Here is a 25,808-nt window from a genome sequence, read left to right as displayed (position 1 = left end):
CGGGGCAGTCCAGGGATTAGAGAGAGAAAAACCAGGAGGTCGGAATTAACGTGGTTGCTGGGGTGGGTACGTAGACATAAGCTGTGAAGATCAGTCTCCACCAGGGCGGAAGGTTGCCTGGCGTTACTCGTAAACAGCATGGTCAACTGAGTGTTTGTCTTGCGCAAGCTTGATCATCTCATATCATTCTCCCTCCAATTCTCCTTCCCTTACGGAGTAGATACCCGAAACCATGCTAAAGATTGGTGGCTGGATGGCGCTGGGTTGCTTGCTAGACCCAAAAGCACTCCCAAGTACGCGTACCTACGTCAGGCTGACCCGAGCCATCTCATCAATCAAAGATCTGCGCTGATCTGCTCTCGTGGAACCCCATTCGGGCTTAGAATCGCCTGGAGCTTGAAATTCTGTAACAATTCGGGTCTGCTTCGGATCGAGGCCACGCCACGATGCTCTCATAGCACCATGACCTGATGGAAATGGTGGAAGACGTGATCGAGAATGGCTATAAAGAGCTCCTCGTCTCCCCAGATACAACATCCATCGACATACCTATTCTACTCTCTCAATCCAACCAAGCTTTCCTCTGACGACTCAGAAATTTTGCATATCATACCTAATTGCATCAAAATCACAATGAGACTCTCCGCCGTCGCTTCCATTGCCCTCCTGGGCTCCGCCCTCGCCGCTCCCCAGGCTCAGCTCGAGGGACCTGGTGGTGAAGCTCCTTCTCCCACTGCAGTTGCAGGTGGCCTGTCCGCACCATCCGGCAGTCCTCCTCCTCCTCCTCCCGGGGCCGGGGAAAGCCCCCTCCCCTTCCCTTCCAACGAAGCCCGCCAGGCTCCCCCTCCCGCCATCGAATCCGGCGGCTCAGTCCCCACCGGCCTTCCTCCCTCCGGCGGCGAAGGCTGGGGCGAAGCTCCTCCCCCCGCACCAACACCCAGCGGCGCCGTCGATGCCGTCAAGCGCCAGTTTGGTGGTCCTCCTTCTGGCGGCGAGGGTGGGGAAGGTGTACCGACGCCCTCTGGTCCTCCTCCTGGCCCTGCTTCGACCGGTCCTTCTCCCGCTGGCAGGGAGGGTGAAGCTCCGCCTCCGGTCCCGAGTCCAAGCGGCGTTGTTGAGGCCGTCAAGCGCCAGTTTTCTGGTGAGGGTGAGGGTGAAGCGCCACCTCCGGGTCCTGAGGGTCTCCCGTCTGGTGCGCCGCCTGCGCCTAGTGGGGTGCCTAGTGGTGTTCCCTTCCAGGTGTAAGATGATCTGGTAATGCTTTGAGGACGATTGATTTGTCGTGGAATGGGTGGTAGATCAAACATAGTGGAAGAGGGATATGTGCAGGTGGTTGCGTGCCGGGCTATGGTTCTTTGTGCCCACGTCTTGTGGGTCTTGTGTTGGTCGGTTTGATGGATAGATAGCTAAATTGGAAGGATAAACCATAAATGGAATTCTCTAAATATAGATGCATCAAGATGGCAAAAACATCAGAATTCGTAGTAGAAGCCCGCTACAACCTACATTAAATGCTTCCCCAACTCACTCTCTGTCCACTCCCAAAGCTCCCTCGCCAGACCCTCATCCTTCGCCGACTCCGACTCACCCCCCTCAACCCCGACAGGCTCATAATAAGCCCCCGACTTAACATCCGGACTAACACTCGCCCAAAGCTGATTCCTCACCCCCTCTTCCACACTCGCAAGAGCATAAGACGCCGCTTTCCCCAGAACTCTCCAGAGAACCCTAACCCAGCACGGCGACCCCGTCGCACCGGCCATCAGATTCGTGCGCACGATACCCGGATGCACAGATACAACTGTCAAATTCGGATACCGCCTCCCTGCCTCCTTAGCCCACAGTATCATGGCGAGTTTACTTTGACCGTAGCGCTCGTAGGGGCCTAGGGATGCGCCGTCGGTGCGCAGCGATGAAAAGATGATACCGTCTTTGGGTGTGAGGTTGTGGCCGTAGGAGGAGAGGAGGATTACCCGAGCATCGGAGAACGAGGTTGCGGTTTTTTCGCGCAACGGCATAAGAAGTCGAGCGAGGAGGATATGGCTGAGATAGTTCGTTCCGAATTGCACCTCGTATCCGTTGACTGTTAGGCCTGGTGGGGCGGCCATTATGCCTGCGTTGAGCATGAGGATATCGAGACGCGGGGATTCAGCGAGGACGGTCGTTGCTGCGTTCTTCACGGACTCAAGCGATGAGAGGTCAAGCTCGAGGAATTTTATTGCCGTCTCTGACGGTTTGGGAAGCTGCGACTCGATCTCGGCGATGGCGGCCTGGGCTTTCGTGGCATTCCGGGCTGCGAGCCATATCACGTCCGGATTGTGCTTTGCGTATTCGAGAACACATTGCTTTCCGAGTCCGATATTCCCGCCTGTTACGAGGATGACTTTGCCCGTGAGCGAGGGGATGTCAGTGGATGGGTTGAAGGGGACGGATTTTCTAGTGAAATTCATTGTGGTGGTTTGGTTAGTCTCAGCAAAAGGGTGTTTGTATGTTCAGAAGAGGTGACTTGACAACGATGAGGACTGACCTGGTTGTCTATGCCTATGATTTATATATTGTATGTGTCTCTGTGATGTCTGTCTACTGTTAGGGTGTGGCTGACACAAGCATACGGAAGAGAGCTCGTGGCTGATAAAGCCGTCGGATATAAGGTGTCGGAGATAAGCCAGCGTGGGATGGACTTACCTAGGTAAGCTACATCGAGTATTTACAGATTTCGTCTACCTGGACTAGGATAGAACTCAAGGTGATGTGTTTCGGTAAATAAGGTGGCTTTCATTCCGACTACTGGATCTTAGAGTGAGAGCCAACGAAATACATACTGAAGAAGAAACTAGATTCTGGTGACCCTGGTCCAAAAGTACAATACACCACGGACCTGCCTTAGCTGATTGATTTCGAGATCATTTCAGCTTTCATCAAGAGACAAGTCCATCCTCTTTTCCAGATCCCCACTCCTATCCAATTCTCTCTCTTTCTCTATGCAAGGCCAAGCTTTGACATGCACAGATTGACCATGGTCCGCCCCAGCCGTTTCGACCTTTGAAGCGTTCTATTCGAAGCCCAACGGCTAGAGATTATATTGACTTCTCAGCGGCCCTCAGTCATCATAGTCCTTGTGGATTCCGGCCCCGTTCGAAATAAGGAGCTTAGCGATAACCTCACCATGCTGGTTTCCCGGGTCCGCGCTTTGCAAAACCATGCAAACCAAGTCCCCGCTTCCGCGATCTTCATCCCTGACGATCTGGCCGTTGAGAACACCAATCAACTCCTCCGCGGCCCCGTTGCGTTCGAATGTCGCGGCCTGCAATGCTACGCCAAGAGATGTGAGCCCTTCGCTGTTCCGTTTATCCCAGGAGCAACCTGCCTCGATTAGGACTCTGATAGCTAACACAAAGCCACAGATAGCAGCGATGTGTAATTCGGAGCCGATGGAGGGATGACTTTCATCAATAGGACAGCCGGCGTCGATTAAGGCATGCACAATTTGTACTTCCGGATTTGGTGAGCTCATGGCCAGGTGCAAGGCGTTGTAGCCGTTATGATCTCTGCAATGGATATCGGCTCCATTTCGAAGAAGAAGTTGCACCGAAGAGACGTTACCTGCTTTGAATGCCGCAAAGAGTGGTGTTATGATTTTGTTCTCTGCCGAGTAAGCGATGTTGACTGCGGGGTCATTGGGTCTCTTCCTTAATAGGAGAGCGAGGAATCCATGCCACGGCGAGCATGCCGCGAGGTAGAGGGGGGCTTGGCCATTCTCATTCTGTTGGGAGACCCTGGCCCCGTTGTCTAAAAGGATACTAAGCATCTCACGCACAGTGACAAAGCGGTCCTCGTAGTAAGGGTTTGGCAGAGCAGGGGAGTCGGCTGTCGGGTCGTTTTCGAGGTCCTGATGGAACCGCAGACAGATATGGTTGATAGCATCTGAGCGATCGTTGTGGGGTGGAATGCGCGTATGGCCGAGGAGCTCATGGTCACACAGGTAGTGCATTGAAGTAGAACCGTCGCTTGCGACCGCTTCCAAGGCAAACTGATTCGTTCGGACCAGGAGTTTCAATAAAACAACCTGGCATTGGAACAAATAAACTGATTTCTGGAAGCACTTTCAGAGTTGACTGTTTATATGGCTGTGTGGCCATAGATGCGGATCAAGCTGCTGCAAGAAGCCTGCCGCTCTGAGCCAGGTAGGGTGACTCTGAGTCCGTTCCAGTTGACTTCCACCCCAACCTTGCAGTTGACTCTTAAGTCGAACCTTCTTTCTCAGTCATGACGCTACTGCCTTTTCCCAAATCCTCGACAGTCTCTAGGATTGTCGTTCCACGCGAATTCATGGCGAATAGATTGACCCCGCTATCGAGCAGTACTCGAACGAACTCAGCTGCGTCCGTATCAGAGCATTGCCTAATGAAGAAGGCACTGTGTGCTACGTGCAACTTCCAGTCCCACGGGCTTTTCTCATCCTCCGTCTGTAGCGTGGGGTCGAGTAATCGGTGTGCCACCTCAGGCCTGTTCTGCAGCTGCTTCAACGCCATTTCAACCAGAAACGATGGCTGACCGTTGCCTTCGGTCATTGCCCAGATGTTTCCCCCAAAGTCAAGGAGTAGGTTGACAAATTCTAAATGTTGATATTTCGCGACTATATGGAGCGGAGAGAACCCATAAGAATTACAACCTGCAACATCTGCTCCCGCGTTGAGCAATGTTCGCACTACCTGTATGTCGTCGTGGTCATAGTCGCTTGCTATGCACAAAGCATCTGATAGTATGTGCGGCGAGTCGCCATCTCGACCAAGCCGTGTTCCTCGGAATTCCTGGTCGTCGAGTAGTATCTCCAGCATTTTCAGGCTCCCCGCCCTGATGAGAGCCTCCAGCAGAGGCACGTTTTTGCTCAGATACTTGTACCAAAAGCATTCTGTTCTCCTGCTTGGGAGATAATCCGCAAGATGTAGCGACTCCCAAAATTGACTCACCTCCCATATTCTCGCTGCAAGTCTTTTTGCTCTTCTCTGCAGATGTCTGTTCTCTTTTTGTCTCTGGCGGAGAGCTGGTGTGAATTTAAAAGCATGATTCAACAGGACAGGCGTAAGCACAGCCGCGTGTCGTTTCAATGTTTGAATCCAGGCAAGGAAATATTCAACGTCCTGGTGAGCATAGAGTGGATCATTCTCGTCCTCGGACCAATCGCTCGTATATCGGTAACTAAAACCAGAAATATAACTAACACCAGAACCGAGGTCGAAATCAAGCTTAAGGAACCGGCTGATGTTGAAAATAATCTCATTCGGCAAGTTGGAGTAAGGCATTTTGGGGTCTTGAGAATGGGCAGGAGGGTAGAAGTGGGGGATTCGATTGGCAAGAAGACTGGTGGATGTGAGATGAGAGATGGAAGGTATATTTCGGAGTCTCAAAAATAGTCAAGGGAATGGAGGGAAGGCCAAGCTGTTGACAAGAAGAGGGATTGGTGTGAGACGAGATGAAGATGTATCCCGGACCCATGGTCTAAAGGGAATCAAAAGAGTAGTAGCAACCCCAAGCTGTTACCAACCTTGAAGAAGAAGGATGGATATGAGACGAGAGACGGGAGGGGACTGGGAAGTGTTTGTGTTGGCCGGCCGGGGTCGAAAAACCAGAAAGCGACGGCCAAGATTAACCTCGGAGGGAACGACCTTAACACCTTCCCTCCTATGTTAGTCTTAACTCTTTACCTCCTAAATAATAAAGCCTCCCTTATTCGTCAACTATGGTGCCATCTCTAGCTTCGCATAGACTCAGTAGGGGCGTGGCTTCATTGGGTATCTGCATTGTGTGGCCTTTTCAGCCCTCTAGGAATGCTTACTATTATCAAAGATGCATTTTCAAGACAGCAGGGTGACCATGTCGTACGGTAAATCCAAATTGCGCACACTAATGGCTAAAACTCGGTTTGAACTGCGGGAACAAGGCATTTTCTACGGATGTCCAGTCTCCTCCATAGATACAAGTTTTACTTTAATCCCAGCTCGCAGATCATCATCGACCATGTTCCATAAATGGTCTCATAACTCCATCTCTTTCTTACATTATACCTATGATCCCACGCTCGTCAGACCAGTTTCTCCATCTCCAGATATACGGCGCTTCAATAATTGGAGAAAGTTCCCATTCCATTTTCCTCTCCCAACAGGCCTCACAATCGTCAAGCACCTTGGCCCCATGCTGCAGCAAAAGCCTAACAATGCGCTTCGTGACCACGGGCTCTTCCTCGTGGTCCATGAGCAATTCCCGACGAGGTTGCAGCATCAGACAGACCAAGTTCCCGCTTCCTCCATCGGCAAACTCCACTAGTTTCCTCCCTCCAAGTCTGATTAGCTCTGCAGGCGCCCCGACGCACTTGTACCTAGCAGCCCATAATGCAACAGTGAGCGCTGTCTCTCCGTCTGCGTTCTTCGCGACAATGGGGCATCCCGCCTTGTGGAGTATGCTAAGCGCGGGCACAAAGTCGCAGACGGCTGCTATGTGTATGGCGGTTCCAATTGACGGGTGATTAACTGAGATCGGGCATCCGGCTTGGATTACCATCTTCAGAACCTGGACATCGGGGCACGGTGACCGCGCAGCGCAATGTAAAGCATTGTAGTCGTTGCTGTCTATGGCCAAAATGTCGGCACCATGGTCTAGGAGGAGCTGGATTCCTGGTGCGTTGGCGGACATAATTGCTCCAAGTAGCGGCTTCTTGGTTGTTGATGTGGCAGGAATTATTGCAGCTTCGTTGGGCTTTTTGCGGAGCAGTACAGCAAGGAATTCTGGCCAGCGCAACCGGGCTGTTAGATACATTGGGATCTCTCCGTCCACGTTTTCAGCGGATGTGCTGGCTCCATTGTCCAGAAGGATGCTTATCATTTCGAGAATACTGCTGAAGCGGTCCTTGTCGAGGCCATTGAGGATAGGCTCCCAGGATCCCGGGGGCATTTTGTAGTAGTCCTCGCCAAATCTGTTCACGAAGGCAGGCCAGCATCCGGAAACATGGCTAAAACGGCCCTCTTTCGCAGCACAGTCGGTGCGGGTCAGAAACCTCTTAGTACACAGAATATGCAATAGGGTGCTTCCATTGTAAGCTGGAATATATCTAAGAGTAGATACGCCCGTTCCAGCCAACCTGTCGAATAAGAGGAGCTGGCATGTATGCACCGCTTTTGCTCTTTGCGCACATTCCCAGAGCTGCCGACCGATGTGGCCTGGCGGCCAGATGTGAGGGTCCACCCGAATTAGGCAGTCAGCGACCATGCGCAGTGCTGCAGGTTGATCCTCGGCCCAGCCTGCGGAAAGTGAAAGGTCATACCATGCAACCCTACCCAGGGTGGTGTATCCTTCCTCATTCGAAGCAAAAATGTCAGCGCCGCAGCTAACGAGGGTCTAGACAATTCCAGCAATATCTTCATCTAAGCCGAGTCAGCATTCAACGGTGCTATGTAGCACCCGAGTCTTCCAATCCCATGTCGGACCTCGGTCCTCTGTCTGTAACATTATCTCTAGCAGCCTTGGTGCGAATGCACGCTGGTTTCTGACATCGTTCAGCGCCCGTTGGATTGGTAACGTCGAGCTTCCATCTATGGTCGTCGCCCATACATCTGCCCCAGCCGCTATGAGTAGTTCAAGAACTTCGGCGGATAGTAAGGAACCAGTAAGCAAATGAAGCGGCGAGGGACCGACTATGTCCGTGCTTCGAGCGTCTGCACCAGCATCAAGCAAAATCTGTAGCGCCTCGAGGCTATTTTCGGTTATTGCAGTTGCTAATAAGGTGCTAGATAAGTTTGACTCGGTGTGCTGAAAGTACTTGCGCCGAGCCTGATCTTGGGCCAGAAATGTTCCCAGCATCGTGAAGCACCTCGCCCGGATCAATACCTCCAAAAGGGACGACGCATCAAACCGGTCGTAGTAGAATTTCTCGTCGATCCTGCTCAAGAAGTAATCCACGAGATATTTGGAGTTCCAACCGGGAGCAGCTTTCCATATCCTGTCGGAGAGCGCCCTCAACACTCGCCGAAAGTCGAAATCTTCCATCTTCTTCTCACGCAATTCGGGTGTGAAGCCAAATGTTTGGTCCAAGAGAACCGGACTCAGCACCTCAGCATGCCATTTAAACGTGGAAATCCAGGAAACAAAGCTCTTGACATAGGGTGCAGGATGGACGCGCGGGACGAGGTGAGCATAGTCGCGTTACCTAGGGTCACGGTTAAAGCTGAGGTCAAAATATTCAGCGATATAAAGGACAATCTCGAGAGGCAGATCGGAGTAAGACATTCTGTTGCTCGTCTTCGTTGCTCGGTAAAAGATGGTTTTTCAGAAGTCGAGTTCTGGAAGGAGAGAAATGAGGGGAGAGAAGATGTGTCGGGCTGGCGTTGGTTGAAGAAATCAAGGAAGGAGCGAGAGTCGTCCTCGGAGAAAAAACAGCGCACTGAGCGAAAAATGCCATTTTGTCTTTCTTATGAGCCTGAGAGGATACCATCGCGCAGGCATATACTTCCCTCCCGTTCACATGTTGCAGGGCTGGAATCAAACTCCGATGTCGCATCATGAACTACTACTGAGGCAAATTTCTAGCTTCGCGTAATTGAGTTGGCAGACACATCACACATTTTGGGTATATAACGTTCCTATTTGTTTACTACTATGTAGACGCATGTAAATAGTGCATGGGCCTTTCCATTGGATACATACGTGTTCGTCGCGGAGTGCTGTTCAAACATCCAGCATTTCATCTCAAACGCTTGAGAGCTTCGCAAAATTTGCCAAATGGATATTTGATCCTCGTCGTCACTTCATGCTATGTGTTCCATGTCGTCTTCATCTAGTATCTTGTCTTCTGAAGCATCCCATGGCCCTTTTCTTCTCTAGCGCTATCTTTGTCCCTCGAAGTGTCTTTGTCTGTAGGGGCGTCTTTGATATTAGAAGCAGCCGTCTTCTGACACGATTTCGTCCTCTGAAGCATCTTCATCTCGAGCATTTTGATCCTCCTCGTAATCTTCCTCTTCTTCAGTATCTGAGTTCTCTGAAGAGAAGTCAGATAACCTTTCACAGTGATGGCACCCATCATGAACTGTTGCGCCATTCTCAATCAAGACTTTGGCCAATACCCAATTCAGCCACCTTCCTTCCATCGCCATGCAAACCAGGTCTCCTGTTCCATCATCATAGAACTTTACCAATTCTCTTCCACTCTGGCGAATGAGCTCTATCGCCGCCTTGTTTCCATCTACAAGGGGACTGGGCTCGTGGATCCTGCACCAAGTGCTCGTGAAGTAGTCGTAGACAATTTTGTAATCGTCAATGGGAAATTCGGAATCGCTATAATTGCTATACCAAAGGTTGTCTTCCGCGACGGACCTTATGATTAATCCAGCGCGGAGCGGTGTGATTCCCGTCGCACTTTGCAGGCAGGGTTGGCATCCGGCGTCGAGGAGGATCTTGATCGCAGGGGAGAATTCATAATTCACTGCCATATGTACCGCGTTGCAACCGGCTCTATCAATAGCATGGACGTTGGCACCGTGATCGCTGAGTAGCTGAACCGAAGACAGGCTTTTTGCCATGATAGCGCCGTGGATGGGTACCGTCCCTCCATCAGTTAATGCATCTTCACTCAAGTCGATTGACGGGTCATTGGGCCGCTTCTCTAAGATCAGCGCCAGGAACCCGGGCCATGGAGAGCGGGCCGCAAAAGACAAAGTGGTTTCGCCGGCTTTATTCTTTGCTGATAGGCTTGCTCCGCTGTCTAATAAAATGGAAATCATCTCGGAGGTGGCACGAAAGCGGTCCTCATCCATGTCGGCAGGGAGGTCGGGCCGAGGTACCCAAATCTCTCTCGATATCCCAAGAGTCGCAAGATGGGGAGGCAGAAGTTCTCTGTCACACAGATAATGGAGGGCTGTGTCTTCAGAGTCTGTGACAGCTTCCAGTGCAGAAGTGTTGGTGCAGATCAAAAGATTGAACAGCGCAAGATGGCACTTATCCACCTCGCTCTTTCTCTGCATACACTCCCATAGCTGGCGATTTATATGGCTGACCGGCCAGATGTGGGGGTCAACCTGGAACAAACATGCCGCGATCTGTCGTACAACAGGGCTATTCTGTTCTCCCTCATGATAAACCGACTCGAGAATCTCCAAGGCTCTAGATCCATCGTGAAGGGCGAATACGTCGGCACCGGCATCAATCAGAGCTTGAATGATATCCACTGAATCAATGCTGAAGGCGCGTACACTGTAGACCATAAGAGCGCTGTGCAATGCTTTGATCTTCCAGTCCGGGTCTGATGCTCTGTCCTCTGTTGCGAGCATTATTTCCAGCAATCTCTGTGCAAGCACCGGTTGGTCCCAATATAGTGCTTCTTCAATTGGTAACAAGGAACGATTCCTGCATTTGGCCCAGACATCTGCTGTAGCCTCTATGAGAACCTCGAGCACGTCCACGGACTGGCAGCGGGCTGCCCGGTGCAAAGCGTCGCTCTTGAGAAAATCTGCCCCGGCGTTCAGCAGAATTTGGGTCAGTTCCACATAACCCGAAATAATGGTCCGTATCAACGGTGTGTCGGGATTTCCTTTGCTTTTGCGCTCGAGATATTTGGCTCGAAGTCCGTCGTTGGCAAGGAGGGCCTGCAGCATGGCGGGATTGTTTGACCGACTTAGATGCATCAGGACTTCCATCTTTCAGTCTTCGTACAGCCTGTCTATCCTCTTAAGAAGGTACTTGATGAGATGCTCTGACCTTCAGTTACCTGCATCGACCCAGATTCTAGAGGACAACTTATGTAGCATCCACCGGACGTTTGGGCGGGGTGTTGGAATGAGATTGAACGCGTTGTCCAGAAGGACCGGCGTCAACACCGAAGCGTGCCATTTCGAAGTCAAGATCCAGGACGTGAAGGATTTGATGTCGGGGTTCGTGCGGGCGAAGTTGGGGTCCCTAAAATCCAAGTCAAAAAAAGAGGTGATATTCCGGAAAATTTCCCAAGGCAACTGCCAGTAAGACATCTCGCTCAGGAGCGAGGAGAGTAGGGGCGAGGCTAGCGGCGATAAAAAGTATGTGAGATGAAAGGTAAAGTGGAAAGAGAAGTGAGGAATAAGATGAAAGAATGATCGGGGCTTTGGATGGAAGGATAGATAAGAAATGAGATGAGAGGTGGGAGATGGATGAAGGAGGTTTTGATGTTGTGGTGATTACGCTACAATAAGACAGCGATATCTACGGCAGAAATACCTTCTGCCCCTGGGACAGTGCGACACTACCCTCGACTTATTCTCTCCTTCAATCACAAAGGGTCAACAGATCGTTACGCGCTCTACTACGATGGGTCAACAAATCAATCCCTTCCACACGGTGAGTCTGCTACGACTCTAAGACTGCGCACGGATGTGGAAACAGTTCTGCTATTTGGTAGTAGCTTGTATGGCGCATTAAGTACAATTGAAAAGATCTCTCAAAGCTCAAAGGCCTCTTCCCTTCTGGTAACCCGTTGTTTTGTGCCACTGTGACTGTCTTCACCATCAGGCCAAATCATGATTTCCAGAGCTGGCTCCTCTCTTTTCATTTATTTTTTTCATTCCATGAGATACCACGAACGGCGGCGAAACGCAACGCTGTTAGTCCATTATGGTTTGTCACGAAAGGCGAACACCCGGCGTCAAGGAGGGCCCTAACTCCTCGGATGGAGTCGCTATCATTAGCCATCTGAAGTGCACTTCCATGAGTTGGATGCTCAGAAGAGACATCGCATCTAGCCTGGACCAGTTGGTGTATTATTTTGCCCTTGGCCTTCGCAGCAACATGTATTACGCTGAAACCCCGGTAGTCTATGGTGTTGACGACAGCTCCGTTGTGGATCAGCAGCTTGACTGATTCTATGTTGCTGTATTTGACGGCGACATGAAGTGGGGTTTCTCCTGCACTTTCCGCTATATTGACTGCCAGGTCCATTGGTCTTTTCCGGAGGAGGGCGGAGAACTGCGGCCAGCGCGCGCGAGCCGCACGAAGAACAGGAGTCACACCATCCTGATTCTGCGCCGAGATAGTGGCCCCATTGTCGAGAAGTAGAGCTATCATGCGAAGAGTGTTCTTGAAGCGACTTTTCTGGTCGTAGTTATTGAGCCCAACCATGAGGCTGTGATCGCAGAGCAAGTGAAGTGGCGTTTTGCCCCTGTCTCCAACGGCATTCAATGCCAAAATTGCCACTTCGAATGAGGAGATCAAATAACCTCAGGTGACGATCCAGTACTGGCTCTTCCTGTGCATGTTTCCAGAGCCGTCTGATGATATGGCCGTTGGGCCAAATGTGAGGATTTGTTTAAAACAACTTAGTAGCGAGCTCGCGACGACCTGTAGTATATTCGTCGTTACCCTAACTGTCAGGGGTGAATTGAGGCCATTTTGCGATCAATTCCAATGCTGTATTATTATTGCGGCCGAGTAAGAAGATATCCGCACCGTGCTCAAGAAGAGTTTGCACTACTCCAAGGACATTGCCGCCATACCTTTTCAAGCGCAAAATGCAGTATCTTGCTCTTCCAGTTGCCTATTGTTGCCTGGTCCGCCGTCGCCAACATTACTTCCAACAGCCGCTCCGCTATTCCAGGAAATCCTTTGAGACCACGTAGTGCCGAGTGAATTGGCAGAGGCGTGAAGGAATTATGCGCCACTGCCCAGACGTCCGCCCCAGCTGTCAGAAGATTTGAGACAATTTTCAAGGCCTGGCTATCCTCATCCGTCACACCAGCGTCCACACCTGCTGCTACATGATGCAGTGCTGAATAATCCAGATTATCCCTATGCTCGAGATTCACTCCGGCGTCGAGCAGTATTTGAACTGCTTTGGAGTCCACTTCTGCAATAGCTACTCTCAAAGCCGAGAACATAGCTAGGTCAGAAGGCTCGATTTCAGTTTTTCAGATTTCTTCGTGCGAAAGAAGAAGCTCCAGTAGAGAGTAATTCTTCGCGTAAACCATCATTGCGATAGCAGTCATTTCACCCTTGTATCTCGAGAAACTGAACTTTTTATCAGCCCTACTCAGTAACCAATCGGTCATCGGCTTCGATTTAGAATATTTCCCTGTGACCAAGATTCTGCTCCTGAGCATGTCTTGGTCATTTCAAAGATCAGACTCTCTCACTGCCGTCCGACGCGCTGGAGTAAGCTCGAATGCGTGGTCGTAGAGGATTGTAGTGAGAACTGATGCAAACCATTTTGACGTCTGTATCCAGTCGATAAATAATTGGATATCAGGGTGAGCGCCGGTCCTGCCCCAACTTCCATAAAGATTGTCAAATTTCAGGTCGAAAAAGGAGGCAACGTTGAGAACGATCTCAACAGGGAGATCTGAGTAAGGCATTTTGTTGCGGAGTACCAAAACTTATGAGATTGCTAGAAGGAGATGGTGAATAAAAGAGAGAAGTGTGAGCGAGAAGTGTGTTAGGGGGAGTTGCGGAAGTTAAGAAAGGAAGCCTCCTTGACCTCAGGAAATAGCTGCGCACCCCCGGGCCTGACATGGCAACTTTCACACCTCGGGCAGACCTTCCCTTCAACATCTGATCTGGGTCTTTCCTACTTTAAGATGATTCACTCCTATCTCACATTCATGGTGATCACACCATACCCTGGAACAAGACTCTGGGCTTCCTCCCAAGGGGTCGCTTCATTACAATGTTAATGACTTCCCATTTACTAGAATAGGAGACTCATGGTGCCACTGAGATGGACTATTACTGAAAGTCGAATTCCAATGCGGAAGTCCTAGTTCGGATGAGCGCCGCAAACAAGCTGATGTGGCAGCGTCCAACCGGCCCGTTTCGCGAGATTTCCCATAATCGGCGGTTGATGTGGCCCGACGGCCAAAGGTGAGGATCTGCCTGAAGTAAGACGGCGGCAAGCTCCTGTACTTTGGGCACACTCGTATAGGGGCGGTTTGGCCTCATAGCGAGATGAAGCAAGTCCAGAGCCGAGTTCCCATTGTAATCCGTAGCGAAAATATCCACGCCGTCGTCAACAAGAATTCGAACTACCCCAATAATGGGTTCACAGCCGTCTCTCTCAACCGTGGTGAGGGCGTAACGCAGCAGATTGGATTTCCAATCCGTCGCCGAGATTGTATGTTCCGTTTTCAGCATTTCCTTTAACAAGACCTCTACGATTGACCCTGCGGGGAACATTAGGCAGGTTTGCCCGGTAATTCAAGTAATCCTCCCATTCAATAACACTGTAGTCGGCGAATGACCGGTCGGCCCTGGCTAAGAAGTCATCAGTAAGTGACTTTGACATCCATGAAGGCGCGGTCTCCCAAATAATCCTAAGACGTCGGTCTGCGATCCCCTACCACAGGCGTGATTTTGCGGTCTTATCACGCTTTTACAGCTCTAGTGTCAAGCGGAATGCGTTATTATACAGAATGGGAGTCAGGAGTTCTGCATGGAACTTGGATGTTTGTAGCCAAGCAATGAAGTGTTTGCCGTTATTCTTCTTCCAGTAGGCGTTCAGGTAGAAGTCCAAGTCGAAGGAGGCAATGCAGATCACCATCTCCGGAGGCAGATCGGAGTAGAGCATTGTGCCCTTCATGGTTTGACGAAACCATAAGGCAACAGGAGGTCAATAGCTGGTTCGAGTTCTAATGAGGTGATAGGATTTAGCTTTGTATCCGCTATAAAGCAGGGCTCACTTCAAGACAGCCACAAATCATGGGCGGACTAGGTAAAGTGCTGGGCGAACCACTCACTGTAGGTACCCCTAATGTGGCAGCAAAGAGGTCTCTCTTGCCGACTATTGGCCGAACTTCTTTGAAGATTGTATGAAAGAGCCTTCTGAAGTGCTCGGCTTGAAGTATTGCAGGATGCGGAGAGAGAAAGGTAAGAAGGATGGGTAGCAGAGGGAGAGCAGGAGAGGGGGAAAACAGCAAGAACACTCAAGAGGGATAATCGAAGGGGCGAGTTCGACGGAAGGGGCCAGAGGGAAGTGAGAAAGAGAAGTGACCTGGTATTATCATCGCAAGATGATGCTTTGGCAGGTACCCAGTGCTACATAGTCAACACAGGTTTATGTACCAATGGAAACCCTTCACCTACATAATCTGATCTCCAGTCCTAAACCCAGATCTATATTCTACCTCCGCCAACAAACGATCACTTGAAGTGTTCAGGGTTCGAATTGCTACCTACTGGCTGTACAGTCATGGGCGAGGCGCCGCCGCTTACTTCACTTCGTCTTCTAGAGTCCGGATCGAAGCTGCACCCACTGCTTTACCTCACTCCGGCCACTGGGCTTGCCCTTATATCACCGACCGGCAGAGTCGAGCGACATCCGATCCGTCTTCTTCTGCACATACCAATGGCCACATGGCACCGATCCATTACTTTTAACCACGCGGGTATTTATTATTCTTTCAATCAACGAGAGCCAAAGCCAGAACCGAACTCCGAGCCGGGGAGATGCCAATAATCCGTCTGTGATGTCCGAAAGGCGCTTAACTGAGGAGGACGAGGATGACGCTGTCGCCTCGCAGGAACCTAGACGCCGCCGCTGTCAGTGTGGAAACCTCTCAAACATGGCAAGGGAGGCGTCGGTACATCTTGCTAATGAATCGGTCCTTGTTGACCGGTCGTCCCTTGCCGCCCTTTTGGGGCTCGGTCCACATCTCTTTCTGTTTCGAGTTCGTTAGCACGGCCCTCGAATTAGGTGCGACGGGAAATTCGTCGAACATACGACGTTCTCGAGGACCCTAAGGAACGAATTCGTTAGCGCACAGCCTCTTTCTAATGACATATCCGCAGCTCAGAGGAGTACATACATGTTGCTGTGACGATCAAAGGCCTTGACGCGCGCAAGCCTATAGAAATTCGCTGTAAGCTTCGGTTCAATTCCCAACTCATATTCCGGGACTCAAAAGGACACACAATTTCCGGTTCGATCGCAGACTGATCAGAACCTGGGTGTTGGTTCGGACAGCCGTCTGCAGGAGCGATAGGGGACCGTTGCTGAGTTCATATTCTTCCTATTCGTATGCCATTAGCCATCGCGTCCGCGCCAATCGCAAAGCAGAATATCTTCCGATGGGCATTATCGATCGGGGTCAAGAATCAAAGCGAGCGAGGCGCAACGTACAATCTGCGCGATTTCGTATTCCCTAGAGCGAGGAGCTGTCAGTTTTGTTTCTGCGGAGTTGCGGTTGCGGTCGAGGACTTACGTGCACTCTGAGCGAGGCTTCTGGAGAAGGGCCCTGAGATTGTCAGTTTAATTTCCAGGAGGGCAAGATGAGGAGGCGTACTGGATGTTCGCTGCGTCCGCCATTGTGTATGATTGAGCTGTTGTTCTTGTCCGTCGGTCGCGACTTTGAAATTGGTGATAAGTGATATCAGCTCCCGATTCCGTGTCACGTGGCTGCGATTCTGCTGTCTCGGCAAAACAAAAATTCCGCTCTCCGCACTGCGAATAAGATCACGTGCTATCAACGAGCACCAAGGGTAGAATAGAGTATCAACTCCTAAATCAAACACGAAACGTATAAACGATGAGCATTCATTGCAAAGATCGTCACATGTAGCTACAGCTATTTGGGTAATGACATCCTTTCCTTATGCTTCGAAGCTTATCTAGCCCCTCCAAGACCTGAAAGCGGATCAGGATAGCTGAGCATTAGTATATATTTCCCCTCAGCACACCATAAGACCAACCTTCAACAACCATTTGACACATGCTAGGCCCCTCAATATCCATTTCTCATCTATTGGCTTCCGCTAAGCCATAATCTATATACCTAATAGACCGAAGGATCCCTAGACTTAGGTAGGCAGCAAGATTACGTCCTTATAACCAGCCGCCGTTATCATCATCATCCCACTCAGCTTTCCATCTGTTCAACTCGACTCAAGATCTAACGAAGAAGGAACATCAATACTTCAAGTCAAAGCAAAGAACCTCAAGATGCCCAGACAAAACACAATCACAAACTCCACCTTCCCCAACTCCTCCCCGCGCATCATCCGCTCAGAGATAATCCACTCTACACTCGCAAACCTCGACGCAAGCGACACGATAAGCCGCTGCTACATCGATGCTTCAACAATCACAAAAACCACCAAGCCAGCCAACGCCCTCGACGGCGTCCCCGTGACATCCCCAGACCCAACACCAACACCTACTCCCGAACCCACCCCCACCAAAAGCATAACTCTCAAACGCAGCAAAATCACCACCTCCACACTCACAAACACCTCGCTCTCCCGCTCAACAATCACAGCCAGCAGCCTGACCAACATCCCGCGCGCGCGCTCAGCTGTCGCGGCTAGCAGCACGCTCGACAACGTCTCGCGCCTGCGCCGCGTGAATCTCACGAATAGCACGATTACAGAGCGGAGCAGCATGGCGCGCTCGCAGGCCAAAGACTCCGTTGTGAGCGGGAGCTCGGTGTCGCGGGGGTCATTGGAGAAGAGCCGCGTGCTGCGGAGTCGACTGCGCCGGAGCAATATACGGGATTGCGAGGTGAGTGACTGTGTGATTATCAACACAAACTTTCGGGGGAAGGTGCTACGAAATGGGGTCTGGAGGAATGGGAGGCTTGTGGGGTCTTGTGCGAAGGGGGAGGGAGAGGGGGTCGTTGTTGATGGGCAGGTAAGTTTCTTGTTTCTTTCTTTGGGTGATTTAGAAGATTTGTTTGCTGATGGTGAGCAGAAACTGGATACGCCGATGAAGGGCGAGAAGGGAACTGCGAAGTGGATAGAGGGCCTGGAGTCTGAGATGGAGAGCAGCGATGCCCTAGATAGCGAAAGCGAAAGCGAGAGCGAGAGCGACGACGATGATGCCATGCCGAAGAAGGAGCAAAAGAAAAAGGAGCAAGTTAGGGAGGATCCGCCGCCGCCATATACCCCTTGAGCCCTGCTTATGATGACTGATGAGCAACGTTCTCTGCTACCTCGCAAGCAATGTTGATTGTTATAAATTGAGTCTTGATCAATAACGCTAAATCAGAATAAACCTCCTGACTATATGGTACAGAAAAAGCTTTACGTTTGCGGCTTCTCTGGTTCCTCAGGGATAGTGGTAAATCTCCGTAATACCTGCTTCAGTGCTGGCCGTCGGATAGGTTTGCTGCGAAAGTCAGTATCGAGATGAACAAATTACCTTGGGCGGAACGTACCTAATGAACATATCCATGCCCGAATTCATGCAGTTCTTGATATTGCTGTCCTCGGAGAATGCACTCAGCGCAACGATCGGCGCCGAGTAGCCCATTTGACGGATGAGGCGGGTGCTCTCGATGCCGTCTAGGTTTGGCATCTGCAAACATTAGCAACGACAGAGCCATCGGGAACAATAAGGGAGGGTACCTGGATATCCATGAAAATCAAGTCAAACACCTTGCCTTCCTCCATGTTCGCCTTCACTGTGTCATAGGCCTCTTGGCCATCTTTGACCACAGTCACGTCGTACACATCTTCCAGGGCCAGCATTCTGTGCAGGTCAGCGAATGGTCCAACGCAGAAATTCGGCTGCCTACCTTGTAACAACCTCCTGATTGACCACATTATCCTCAGCCACCAATGCCCTTATTTTTCTCGGCCCATCGTCTTCGGCTGGACGCACAGCCGGCGCAAAGAAAGGCTGACTCAAACCAACTAAGCGAGGCTGCGAGTCCTGCTTCTCAGCACCGCTGTGCGTAGATTCATGCTGAGATGCTACGCTATGATGCGACGGCGCCTTCGCAACAGTTGCCAGATCATCCAAAGAGAAAACGCTCGAGGTTCGTGACGGGGCGATACTTGTCATCGAGCTAGTAGTGCTGGGCGCGGATTCTTTGACGAATCCCAATGGAATCCGAACGGAGAATAAAGTCCCCCGTCCCTGCTCACTGTCTAGTAGAATTTGACCACGCATAAGTCGTGCGAGCTGCGTGCAGATACTGAGACCTAAACCAGTACCTCCATATTTGCGATTCAGACGAAGGTCACCTTGAACGAACGGCTCGAAGACGCGGTCCTGCAGGTGACGAGGGATACCGGGACCGGTATCTTCAACTTCGAATTGGAGGACGAGCGTGCGCATGTTCGACGGGCGCGCTTGGCTTTCCTCCCCGCCGTCTCTTGGCGGGTCGATGGATGGTCGAGGACGCGAGCTGGCTTGGGATGACCCTCTAGATCGCCAGCGTGACAGTGCTTTTGATTCAGGCCTTGGACTGTTGGGACGGGTCTGCTCTTCGCCGAGGCATTTGATGCGTATAGCGACGGTGCCCTCCTCCGGCGTGAACTTGAGACTGTTGCTCACCAAGTTAATAAGAATTTGTAGGATGCGGTGTTGGTCGCCCCAAAGGACCATGTCTTTCAACCTGGCCGTTCCGGGTGGGCCGTATACAGCACCAGCCGTGCGAGATGCAGCTTCTGGAGACTCGCTGAACCGAGGTGTGTCAGGATGGCAAAACTTGATACTGAATTCTATGTGTTTCTCCTGGACCTGATTCTGAAAGATGATATTCAACTGCGACCGGATGTCGGAGAGCTTGAACTCCTTCTCTTCCAGCCTAATGGCCTGGTCGATTTGATTCCGGCTAAAGGTAAGTAGATCGTTCAACAAGTGAAGAAGCAGGTCGCCTGACTTATAGACAGTGTGGAGCGATTTCTTGATGCGCGGCAGATCGTCCTCGCCCATGCAAACCGCGCACATGCCGAGAATACCATTCAGTGGTGTCTTAAGCTCGTGAGATATATTTGCGATGAAGAGTGTCTTGCTCTCGTTGGCCGTCTCCGCTGCTATCTTGGCTTTCTCAAGCTCACGGGTGCGCTCGGCTACTCGCTCTTCGAGGCGATTGTACTGTATCACAAGCTCGTCGGACATTTCATTGAACGTGCTCGTCAGGTCTGTTAGTTCATCCATAATAAAATGTTTGCGTTCCTTGACACGACTAGGGATCTGGAACTGATGCGAGTCGTGATCGCGATGACGGCCATTCGCTGAATCGCTTCGACCGCGTCGGAGCCGACTGAAGAGCCCGCCCTTTTCGTTGTCATTCTGCATCGCTACTTCAATAGGGTCGACCACCGTCGATGGGGACGGACTTAAAGGCCCAATCGTAGGATTAACCGATTTTCGAGTCGCCTCGCGGAGTCTGCGAATAGGTGCAACTGACATGTGGGCGAGCGGCGGAATGAGCAAAGCAATCACCCCTGCCGTACCGAATACGCAAGCTAGGATAATCTTCCGTAGACGGGAAACAGGAGCGAATGCCTCAGCATGCGTCTCTTCGATAATCAGCACCCATTCCACAAGATCAGACCGTTGCTGAATCGCGCCGACAGCGACATGACTATTGTTCTCATTCCTGGACGAGAGGTTCGTGATCGAGTGATTAATCGACGCGTACGGCTTGCTCAAGACATTCAGCGCAATGGGATAGTCACGTAAGGGAAACGACTCCCCGTTGGCGACAGCGACGCTGTGCCTCCTCTTGTTCCCTGGCAATGGTGTCGGTGCAAACACGTAGTGTACTTCTTGTTCGTCTAAGCCGCTAATCTGGGGGTCTGATGTCGCCGTAGCTGGTCGCGATCCGGTAGGGAAACGGTTCTCTGGCCTCGAAGGGGAGAGTAGGAGGACTTGACCGGTGTCTCCAAGCCCTTGACGAGAGCTTACCACATCTTGCAGGTTGGCGGCGCTCGCAACAACACTAGAGAATTAGCAGAGTCAACCCGGAAGAAGTAATGTCCTACGTGATGTATCCCAGGATATCCGCAGCCGAAGTATTATTGATGATCGGTATTGATAAAGACACAAGCGAGAAAGAGTCGTTCGTTGCGAAGGGTCCCAAGAGTAGCGGCTGGCTCATTGTTACTGGGACACTCCCGAAAGCGCGCACCTCGTTCGAGGTCGCATTCTCGGTCAGGTTCGGATAGAGCGAGGGCGGGTATCCCAACCCGTCATCCCCAAGCATCACCGCAGTGCCGTTCGTATGATTGTAAGGAAGCTTGATCTCAGGAACATCGTCGCTCGTGACGTTTATCAATCGCCGCGCGGTTGCTTCCCCATCTTCGACGCCCCTCGAATAGACGCTCGCTTGGTAGAGGCTGAGGTACCCACGAGTCCCCAAAGCGGATTGCACGTCAGTAATCGACGAAGCCCAAAGGTCATCGCTTGTATTACCGGCATAGTATCGCTGGAGGGTGGACTGTAGAAGGATGCGGGTAATGATCGTCTTGCACGTCGTCTCGAGCAGATCAAGGTTTCCGGCGATCTGGCTGGACTTGATCGTGGCGACGAGTTCGAGGCTCTCGGATCTGCGCTGATTAGCCGAAACAAGACATACAAAAATGCAAGAGCGAGAATTACTTGACGTCAATGACGAAGTTGTAGTTGTTAATCCACTGCCAGGGTTAGCGGATGTCGTTGACTGGCAGTCTGACAGGTGCGGTGCCCCTACCGTTGCGATGGCTAGAGCCGCCAGACCAGCTAGGGCCGTCAAAAGGACCAGCAACCCCAACTGCACGGCAATAGGAACGCGCATTGGGGATCGTTTGCCGCGCATTCATATCCAGAACGACTTTGATGGATTCGATGGCGGCGGCGCGACGGGGATGGAGGATGGATAGGAGAGGAGGTTCAGGAATCAGCAGCAGGGTTAGGCCGGGACCGAATTTGCCGACGCCAACCCCAGAAAACCTGAATTATCTGACATCTGGCGAGCTTGTGCAGTGTTGATTACCCGCACGATCTAGATTGGCCGATTGATAATGTCCGACTCATCAAGGCCCAATACGGGGCGCTGATTCGTGGGTGCATTCCCTGACACCGGTCTAGACAGCGGGCGCCGTTCCATCGCTGCATTTTATTTTAGAACTAACTCTGGCACTGACAGTTGGAGCAAGACGTGGAATTGCAGAGAATCGGAACGTGGCTCAGCACAAAGAAGAGTCATGTGATGATGCTGTACAGTCTTCGTTGTCAACACCCCTCCTTCCAGGAATCACATTCAGCTACTTGGACATCGACCATTCTCAATCCCCCTTCATTCCCAGCCACCATGCCCCTGTGGAGTCTTCAACCTAGTCTCCGGTTTCGCGATCTCATCTCAGATCTTCAGGGGTCGCTTCAGATATCCCTTGGCAGACCCATCTGCCAGCCTCCTACAGCTGCAACTCCGGAAATTCCCCAAACCCAGCGCATGAGGACGCACCTCTGTTCTTTACCTTACCCAACGCACACATTACACACAGTCACTGGTAATACTGATAGGTATAATGGGGAATTGTGAAAGCTACAGGCCACTGCGAACTAGCTGAATGTCATTACGCTCTGCAAGTACTGTCCGTGACCGAAGAAGGACTTCATCTACGAGCTAGACCGTGAGTACGCGCATTTTGTACCCGAATACTACCTCTAAGAGTGCTCCAGTGCTAACGTTAAACCGTCGATACTTAGCTTAAGGGCCGATGATTGAATTCGAAACTCGAAAATGACATAAACAATGATATTCATGAGTCGGAGACTATCACAAAATCAAGACCAAAGGAAACATCATGTTCGACGAACTAAGTCAAAGGATCATCGTCCGATGGGCCCGACGGGCAGCCGCAAAAGCCCTAGCAAGAATTGAACGATGTTGGTCCCCAGAGCCGCCAGGGCCTTGGGGTCCTGCAGTCCCGTAAGCTGCGTCTTGCGCGTACAGCCCTTCTTGACCGGAACACCACTCAAACGCTCGGTCAACCACATGAACGCATCCGGTGCGCCCGTGATTGTCAGCAGCGCGTGCTCAGAGAGTAGATCTCGCACATACTCAACGTCGGCACCGTTGCTACAGTAAGTCTCATACAACGCGTCGGTGTCGTTCACGGGGCTAATCTGATCGTTAACGGCTTTATAGATCAAGAGCGGGATCTCAGGCGTGCGGAGGCCCATCGCGTTGGGCTCAATGACCGAGTTCGCTAGCGGGGTCTCGAACGCGTTTGGATCGTTGACAAAGCTGTAGACATCGTCGCCGAGATACTCGATGATGTTGCCCGTCAAACAGAGCTCTTGAGTCTTGTTAAACTCGGCCCACTTTTCTGGCCGAATGTACTCGCGGATAAGTTGTTGAGCTTCCGGATACTCGTTTGCAAGGCCCTGGATACCGGCCGGGATAAGGCCAGTGAAAACGCCTTTGTTGGAAGCTTCAATGACAGGGAGAATCTTGGGGACCGTTCCGCCGAGCGCGGCTCCGGCAATGCTCAACTCAGGCGCGTACGAGGGCTGGAGCTCTGCAGCGAACCCACTTGCCAGACTGCCACCAGAGTAGCCCCAGAGAGCGACGGTAGCCTGCGACGAGATACCGGTAATTTCGGTAGATGCGAGCGCAGCGCGGACATTGTCGAGCACGGCCTGGCCGGAGAGAGTATTTGCCAGGAATGCAGACTTGGGACCGAGATGATCGGGAATGATGACGACAAATCCTTTGTTCAAGGCCGAACTCATGAACAGGTACTCAAGTTGCGGCATGATGAGAGCAAGGGCCTCGCCTGCATCGGAGTACTGCTGGAGCGCAAAGGATGGAGAGCAGTTGGGGTCGGCTGCGTCCTGAGCGACCTGGTATGAGAGCACCTTGGTGTAGTCGGCGTTGTGCGGAATGAGGATGGTCGTCACGGTCGCGATGGGGTCGCCAAAAGAGTCCGTCGTCCGGTAAAGAATTTGGTACGAGGCATCGAGATTCACCTCAGCCAGGCCGAAAGCCGCAATGGCAGAAGGGGGAGTTCGGGTTCGCAAAATTGCACCAGGCGCAGTCGACTCCCAACCAGCGGGAGGGGTATAAAAGGGATCTTCTCCTGGTGTCAGAGGAGTGGTCTGCTTCACGGACTCGGCCGGCAAGGCAGCGGCGAGAAACGGCACCAAGAGGAAAAGGACCTGGTAGAGGAGCGCGGCCATGGTGGAGATGGGCGATAGGGCTGGGACGACAAACTTCAAAGTTTAGGGCGCCTTCGTAGCATTTGTACTCGAGCCCTCCACCACAACATGCATGTTTGCCTGTTCCTGGCCGAGGAATCCATCTTCCTAGCCCACAGTTTCAGCGCACTAATTCTGAGAGTTGCGTCCGGTCGAAACCAACGAGATCCGGCCCTATACGATACCCATACGAACAACGATGATTGGCGAAATGAAGGCCTTGCGAGTCAGTCAGGGCCGAGGCGATAGCGAACACCTGGAGGAGACAGGGGTCCATGTGAAGAATCCTACGATAATTTACCAGAGCAGATTGCTGGAACTTTGGCGCTAGAAAAGCCGAATCGTCACGGTAGCCTTGGTGGGCATGGTCGCGGCCGATCCCCATCCCCAGGTTCCCCGCCGAATTTTCAGGATCCCCTGTCAAAAACGCAGGACCCCTGGCGATTCGCTCTAAATCAAGAAACAACCCCTGCTTACACCTCTTGCATATGTATATGTATGTATGCACGCAGTCACGCGCGCCCTCCCGGAACTATTACCATTGTTAGTTACATCAGAACTCATCCAGCACCTTTTGCGTCCACTCCCACAGCTCCCGCGCCAATCCCTCATTGCTAGCCCTAGCATCCAGGCTACCAAGTTTTCCAACTGGCTCATACCTTCCATTCACAAGCTTACCCTTTGTTGTCGACGCCGCCCAAAGAGAATTGTACGACCCCTCCGGCGTCAGCCTCTGGCCCAGCGAGGTGACATTGGCAAACAGCCTCTTGCCAAAAGTCAGCCCACCAATCAGATTCGTCGATACCACACCCGGATGCACGGACACGGAGGTGACGGAGGGGTATCGCCGTGCTAGCTCCATCGCATACAGCAGATTCGCGAGCTTGCTCTGACCATACCGCACCCACGACCATAGGAAGCCTTTGTCCAGCGGCGTTCTCAACTCATCAAACAATATTTCCCTCCCCGCCATAGCCGCGAACTTGTAGCCGAGGGAGGTGAGGATGATGATGCGCGCGTCGCCCTGTTCCTGACCCTGTCCTGATGCTGACGGTGTCGCCGTCGAACCTACACCTGCATCTGCATCCGCGCTCGTATTCCTACTCGCCGTCTCCTGCAGCAGCGGCAGGAACTCCCGAACAAGCAGCGCATGACCCAGATGATTCGTGCCAAACTGCACCTCGTACCCATCCTCCGTCAGTCCCGGCGAGCTCGCCATGATCCCTGCGTTGCAGCTCAGAACATCCAGCCTCGTCTCGGTCGCAAGGAACTGACTCGCCGCTTTTTTGACAGCACGCAGCGAGCTCAGGTCGCATTCAATAAATTGCACCCTGGTGGTTGATGGCGGGGTGAGAGCGCCCACCTGCGCGATGATGCGCTGCGCGGCCTGAGCGTTCCGCCCGCTGATGTAGATGTTGCTTGCGTTGTGCTTGGCGAGAGCGAGGGTTGTTTCGGCGCCGAGATCAGCTGTGCCTGTAGTGTAGGTTCATTCGTTAGATATTTATGGACGAGTAGATGTAGGCCATTGTAGGCAGTTAGGTGAGTGAGTGGGGTAAGCAAGTGCTCCATACCCCCCGTAATGAAAAAGATCTTCCCCGCAAGATCGGAGATATCGGTGGCCGGGTTGAACATCAGCCCACCACGCATTTCCAACGTACTTTCGACGATAAATACTGCCAGGCAATTCGGGATCCCGAGAAGAGCGATTGGCATCTTCAGAAAGAAGGCAGAGAGCACTCAACGTAACGGAGTAGGCTTTTTATACCCTGGTTTCGGGGTGTACTGGCTGATAGCAGCCATGGCAAATGTCGCCGAGTCTAGCTAGCAATGCTCGCCGGAGTCTTGGCCAGAACCCAGAGGAGACCTAAAGGTGAGACAAAGAATGCTGACTACTGTG

At 51.8% G+C, this 25,808-nt stretch overlaps 13 protein-coding genes across 13 annotated transcripts; 2 read left to right on the top strand and 11 right to left on the bottom strand.

Annotated features, from left to right (window-relative positions):
• Positions 1 to 546: 546 nt before the first annotated feature.
• Positions 547 to 1,455, top strand: BDW74DRAFT_145362 (uncharacterized protein). Its single transcript, XM_073723194.1, has one exon. It carries the CDS (start codon positions 634 to 636, stop codon positions 1,243 to 1,245), a length of 612 nt encoding a protein of 203 aa, XP_073587532.1. The 5' UTR covers positions 547 to 633; the 3' UTR covers positions 1,246 to 1,455.
• Positions 1,456 to 1,502: 47 nt separating this feature from the next.
• Positions 1,503 to 2,528, bottom strand: BDW74DRAFT_187326 (uncharacterized protein; the record flags this gene model as incomplete). The annotated part of the gene is made up of 1 exon (XM_073731455.1): positions 1,503 to 2,528. The coding sequence occupies exon 1, from the start codon at positions 2,448 to 2,450 to the stop codon at positions 1,503 to 1,505; it is 948 nt and encodes a 315-aa protein (XP_073587531.1). The 5' UTR covers positions 2,451 to 2,528.
• A 572-nt stretch (positions 2,529 to 3,100) lies between these two features.
• Positions 3,101 to 3,991, bottom strand: BDW74DRAFT_174036 (ankyrin repeat domain-containing protein; the record flags this gene model as incomplete). Its single annotated transcript, XM_073727936.1, has 1 exon — positions 3,101 to 3,991. The coding sequence occupies one exon, from the start codon at positions 3,989 to 3,991 to the stop codon at positions 3,101 to 3,103; it is 891 nt and encodes a 296-aa protein (XP_073587530.1).
• A 250-nt stretch (positions 3,992 to 4,241) lies between these two features.
• Positions 4,242 to 5,303, bottom strand: BDW74DRAFT_174035 (ankyrin repeat domain-containing protein; the record flags this gene model as incomplete). Its single annotated transcript, XM_073727935.1, has 1 exon — positions 4,242 to 5,303. The coding sequence occupies one exon, from the start codon at positions 5,301 to 5,303 to the stop codon at positions 4,242 to 4,244; it is 1,062 nt and encodes a 353-aa protein (XP_073587529.1).
• A 751-nt stretch (positions 5,304 to 6,054) lies between these two features.
• On the bottom strand, positions 6,055 to 8,040 carry BDW74DRAFT_174034 (ankyrin repeat-containing domain protein; the record flags this gene model as incomplete). Its single annotated transcript, XM_073727934.1, has 2 exons — positions 6,055 to 7,392; positions 7,456 to 8,040. 2 exons carry the CDS (start codon positions 8,038 to 8,040, stop codon positions 6,055 to 6,057), a joined length of 1,923 nt encoding a protein of 640 aa, XP_073587528.1.
• A 556-nt stretch (positions 8,041 to 8,596) lies between these two features.
• BDW74DRAFT_145360 (ankyrin repeat-containing domain protein) lies at positions 8,597 to 11,335 on the bottom strand. The gene has a single exon (XM_073723193.1). It carries the CDS (start codon positions 10,680 to 10,682, stop codon positions 8,925 to 8,927), a length of 1,758 nt encoding a protein of 585 aa, XP_073587527.1. The 5' UTR covers positions 10,683 to 11,335; the 3' UTR covers positions 8,597 to 8,924.
• Positions 11,336 to 12,298: 963 nt separating this feature from the next.
• On the bottom strand, positions 12,299 to 13,013 carry BDW74DRAFT_73317 (uncharacterized protein). Its single transcript, XM_073733575.1, has one exon. The coding sequence runs from the start codon at positions 12,885 to 12,887 to the stop codon at positions 12,465 to 12,467; it is 423 nt and encodes a 140-aa protein (XP_073587526.1). The 5' UTR covers positions 12,888 to 13,013; the 3' UTR covers positions 12,299 to 12,464.
• On the bottom strand, positions 13,005 to 13,472 carry BDW74DRAFT_73311 (uncharacterized protein). The gene has a single exon (XM_073733574.1). The coding sequence runs from the start codon at positions 13,359 to 13,361 to the stop codon at positions 13,122 to 13,124; it is 240 nt and encodes a 79-aa protein (XP_073587525.1). The 5' UTR covers positions 13,362 to 13,472; the 3' UTR covers positions 13,005 to 13,121.
• Positions 13,473 to 15,469: 1,997 nt separating this feature from the next.
• On the bottom strand, positions 15,470 to 16,664 carry BDW74DRAFT_73232 (mRNA splicing protein SMD2). The gene is made up of 8 exons (XM_073733571.1): positions 16,284 to 16,664; positions 16,203 to 16,235; positions 16,121 to 16,142; positions 15,913 to 16,010; positions 15,807 to 15,845; positions 15,722 to 15,737; positions 15,586 to 15,659; positions 15,470 to 15,525 (listed from the first exon to the last, which is right to left on the bottom strand). The coding sequence occupies exons 1-8, from the start codon at positions 16,304 to 16,306 to the stop codon at positions 15,483 to 15,485; spliced, it is 348 nt and encodes a 115-aa protein (XP_073587524.1). The 5' UTR covers positions 16,307 to 16,664; the 3' UTR covers positions 15,470 to 15,482.
• BDW74DRAFT_73260 (uncharacterized protein) lies at positions 16,308 to 18,000 on the top strand. The gene is made up of 2 exons (XM_073733573.1): positions 16,308 to 16,654; positions 16,717 to 18,000. Exon 2 carries the CDS (start codon positions 16,940 to 16,942, stop codon positions 17,885 to 17,887), a length of 948 nt encoding a protein of 315 aa, XP_073587523.1. The 5' UTR covers positions 16,308 to 16,654; positions 16,717 to 16,939; the 3' UTR covers positions 17,888 to 18,000.
• tcsB (putative sensor histidine kinase/response regulator TcsB/Sln1) lies at positions 17,953 to 21,623 on the bottom strand. Its single transcript, XM_073733572.1, has 7 exons — positions 21,420 to 21,623; positions 21,329 to 21,363; positions 20,713 to 21,276; positions 18,513 to 20,669; positions 18,343 to 18,466; positions 18,153 to 18,292; positions 17,953 to 18,103 (listed from the first exon to the last, which is right to left on the bottom strand). The coding sequence occupies exons 1-7, from the start codon at positions 21,522 to 21,524 to the stop codon at positions 18,019 to 18,021; spliced, it is 3,210 nt and encodes a 1,069-aa protein (XP_073587522.1). The 5' UTR covers positions 21,525 to 21,623; the 3' UTR covers positions 17,953 to 18,018.
• A 917-nt stretch (positions 21,624 to 22,540) lies between these two features.
• On the bottom strand, positions 22,541 to 23,893 carry BDW74DRAFT_165549 (putative secretory lipase; the record flags this gene model as incomplete). The annotated part of the gene is made up of 1 exon (XM_073726431.1): positions 22,541 to 23,893. One exon carries the CDS (start codon positions 23,891 to 23,893, stop codon positions 22,541 to 22,543), a length of 1,353 nt encoding a protein of 450 aa, XP_073587521.1.
• A 571-nt stretch (positions 23,894 to 24,464) lies between these two features.
• BDW74DRAFT_174027 (uncharacterized protein) lies at positions 24,465 to 25,624 on the bottom strand (the record flags this gene model as incomplete). Its single annotated transcript, XM_073727933.1, has 2 exons — positions 24,465 to 25,384; positions 25,483 to 25,624. The coding sequence occupies 2 exons, from the start codon at positions 25,622 to 25,624 to the stop codon at positions 24,465 to 24,467; spliced, it is 1,062 nt and encodes a 353-aa protein (XP_073587520.1).
• Positions 25,625 to 25,808: the final 184 nt, after the last annotated feature.

The sequence above is a fragment of the Aspergillus multicolor genome (genome assembly GCF_047715735.1).
Source record: "Aspergillus multicolor strain CBS 133.54 unplaced genomic scaffold BDW74scaffold_3, whole genome shotgun sequence".
NCBI classification, from domain to species: domain Eukaryota; kingdom Fungi; phylum Ascomycota; class Eurotiomycetes; order Eurotiales; family Aspergillaceae; genus Aspergillus; species Aspergillus multicolor.
This window is presented reverse-complemented; position numbering and strand designations above follow the sequence as displayed.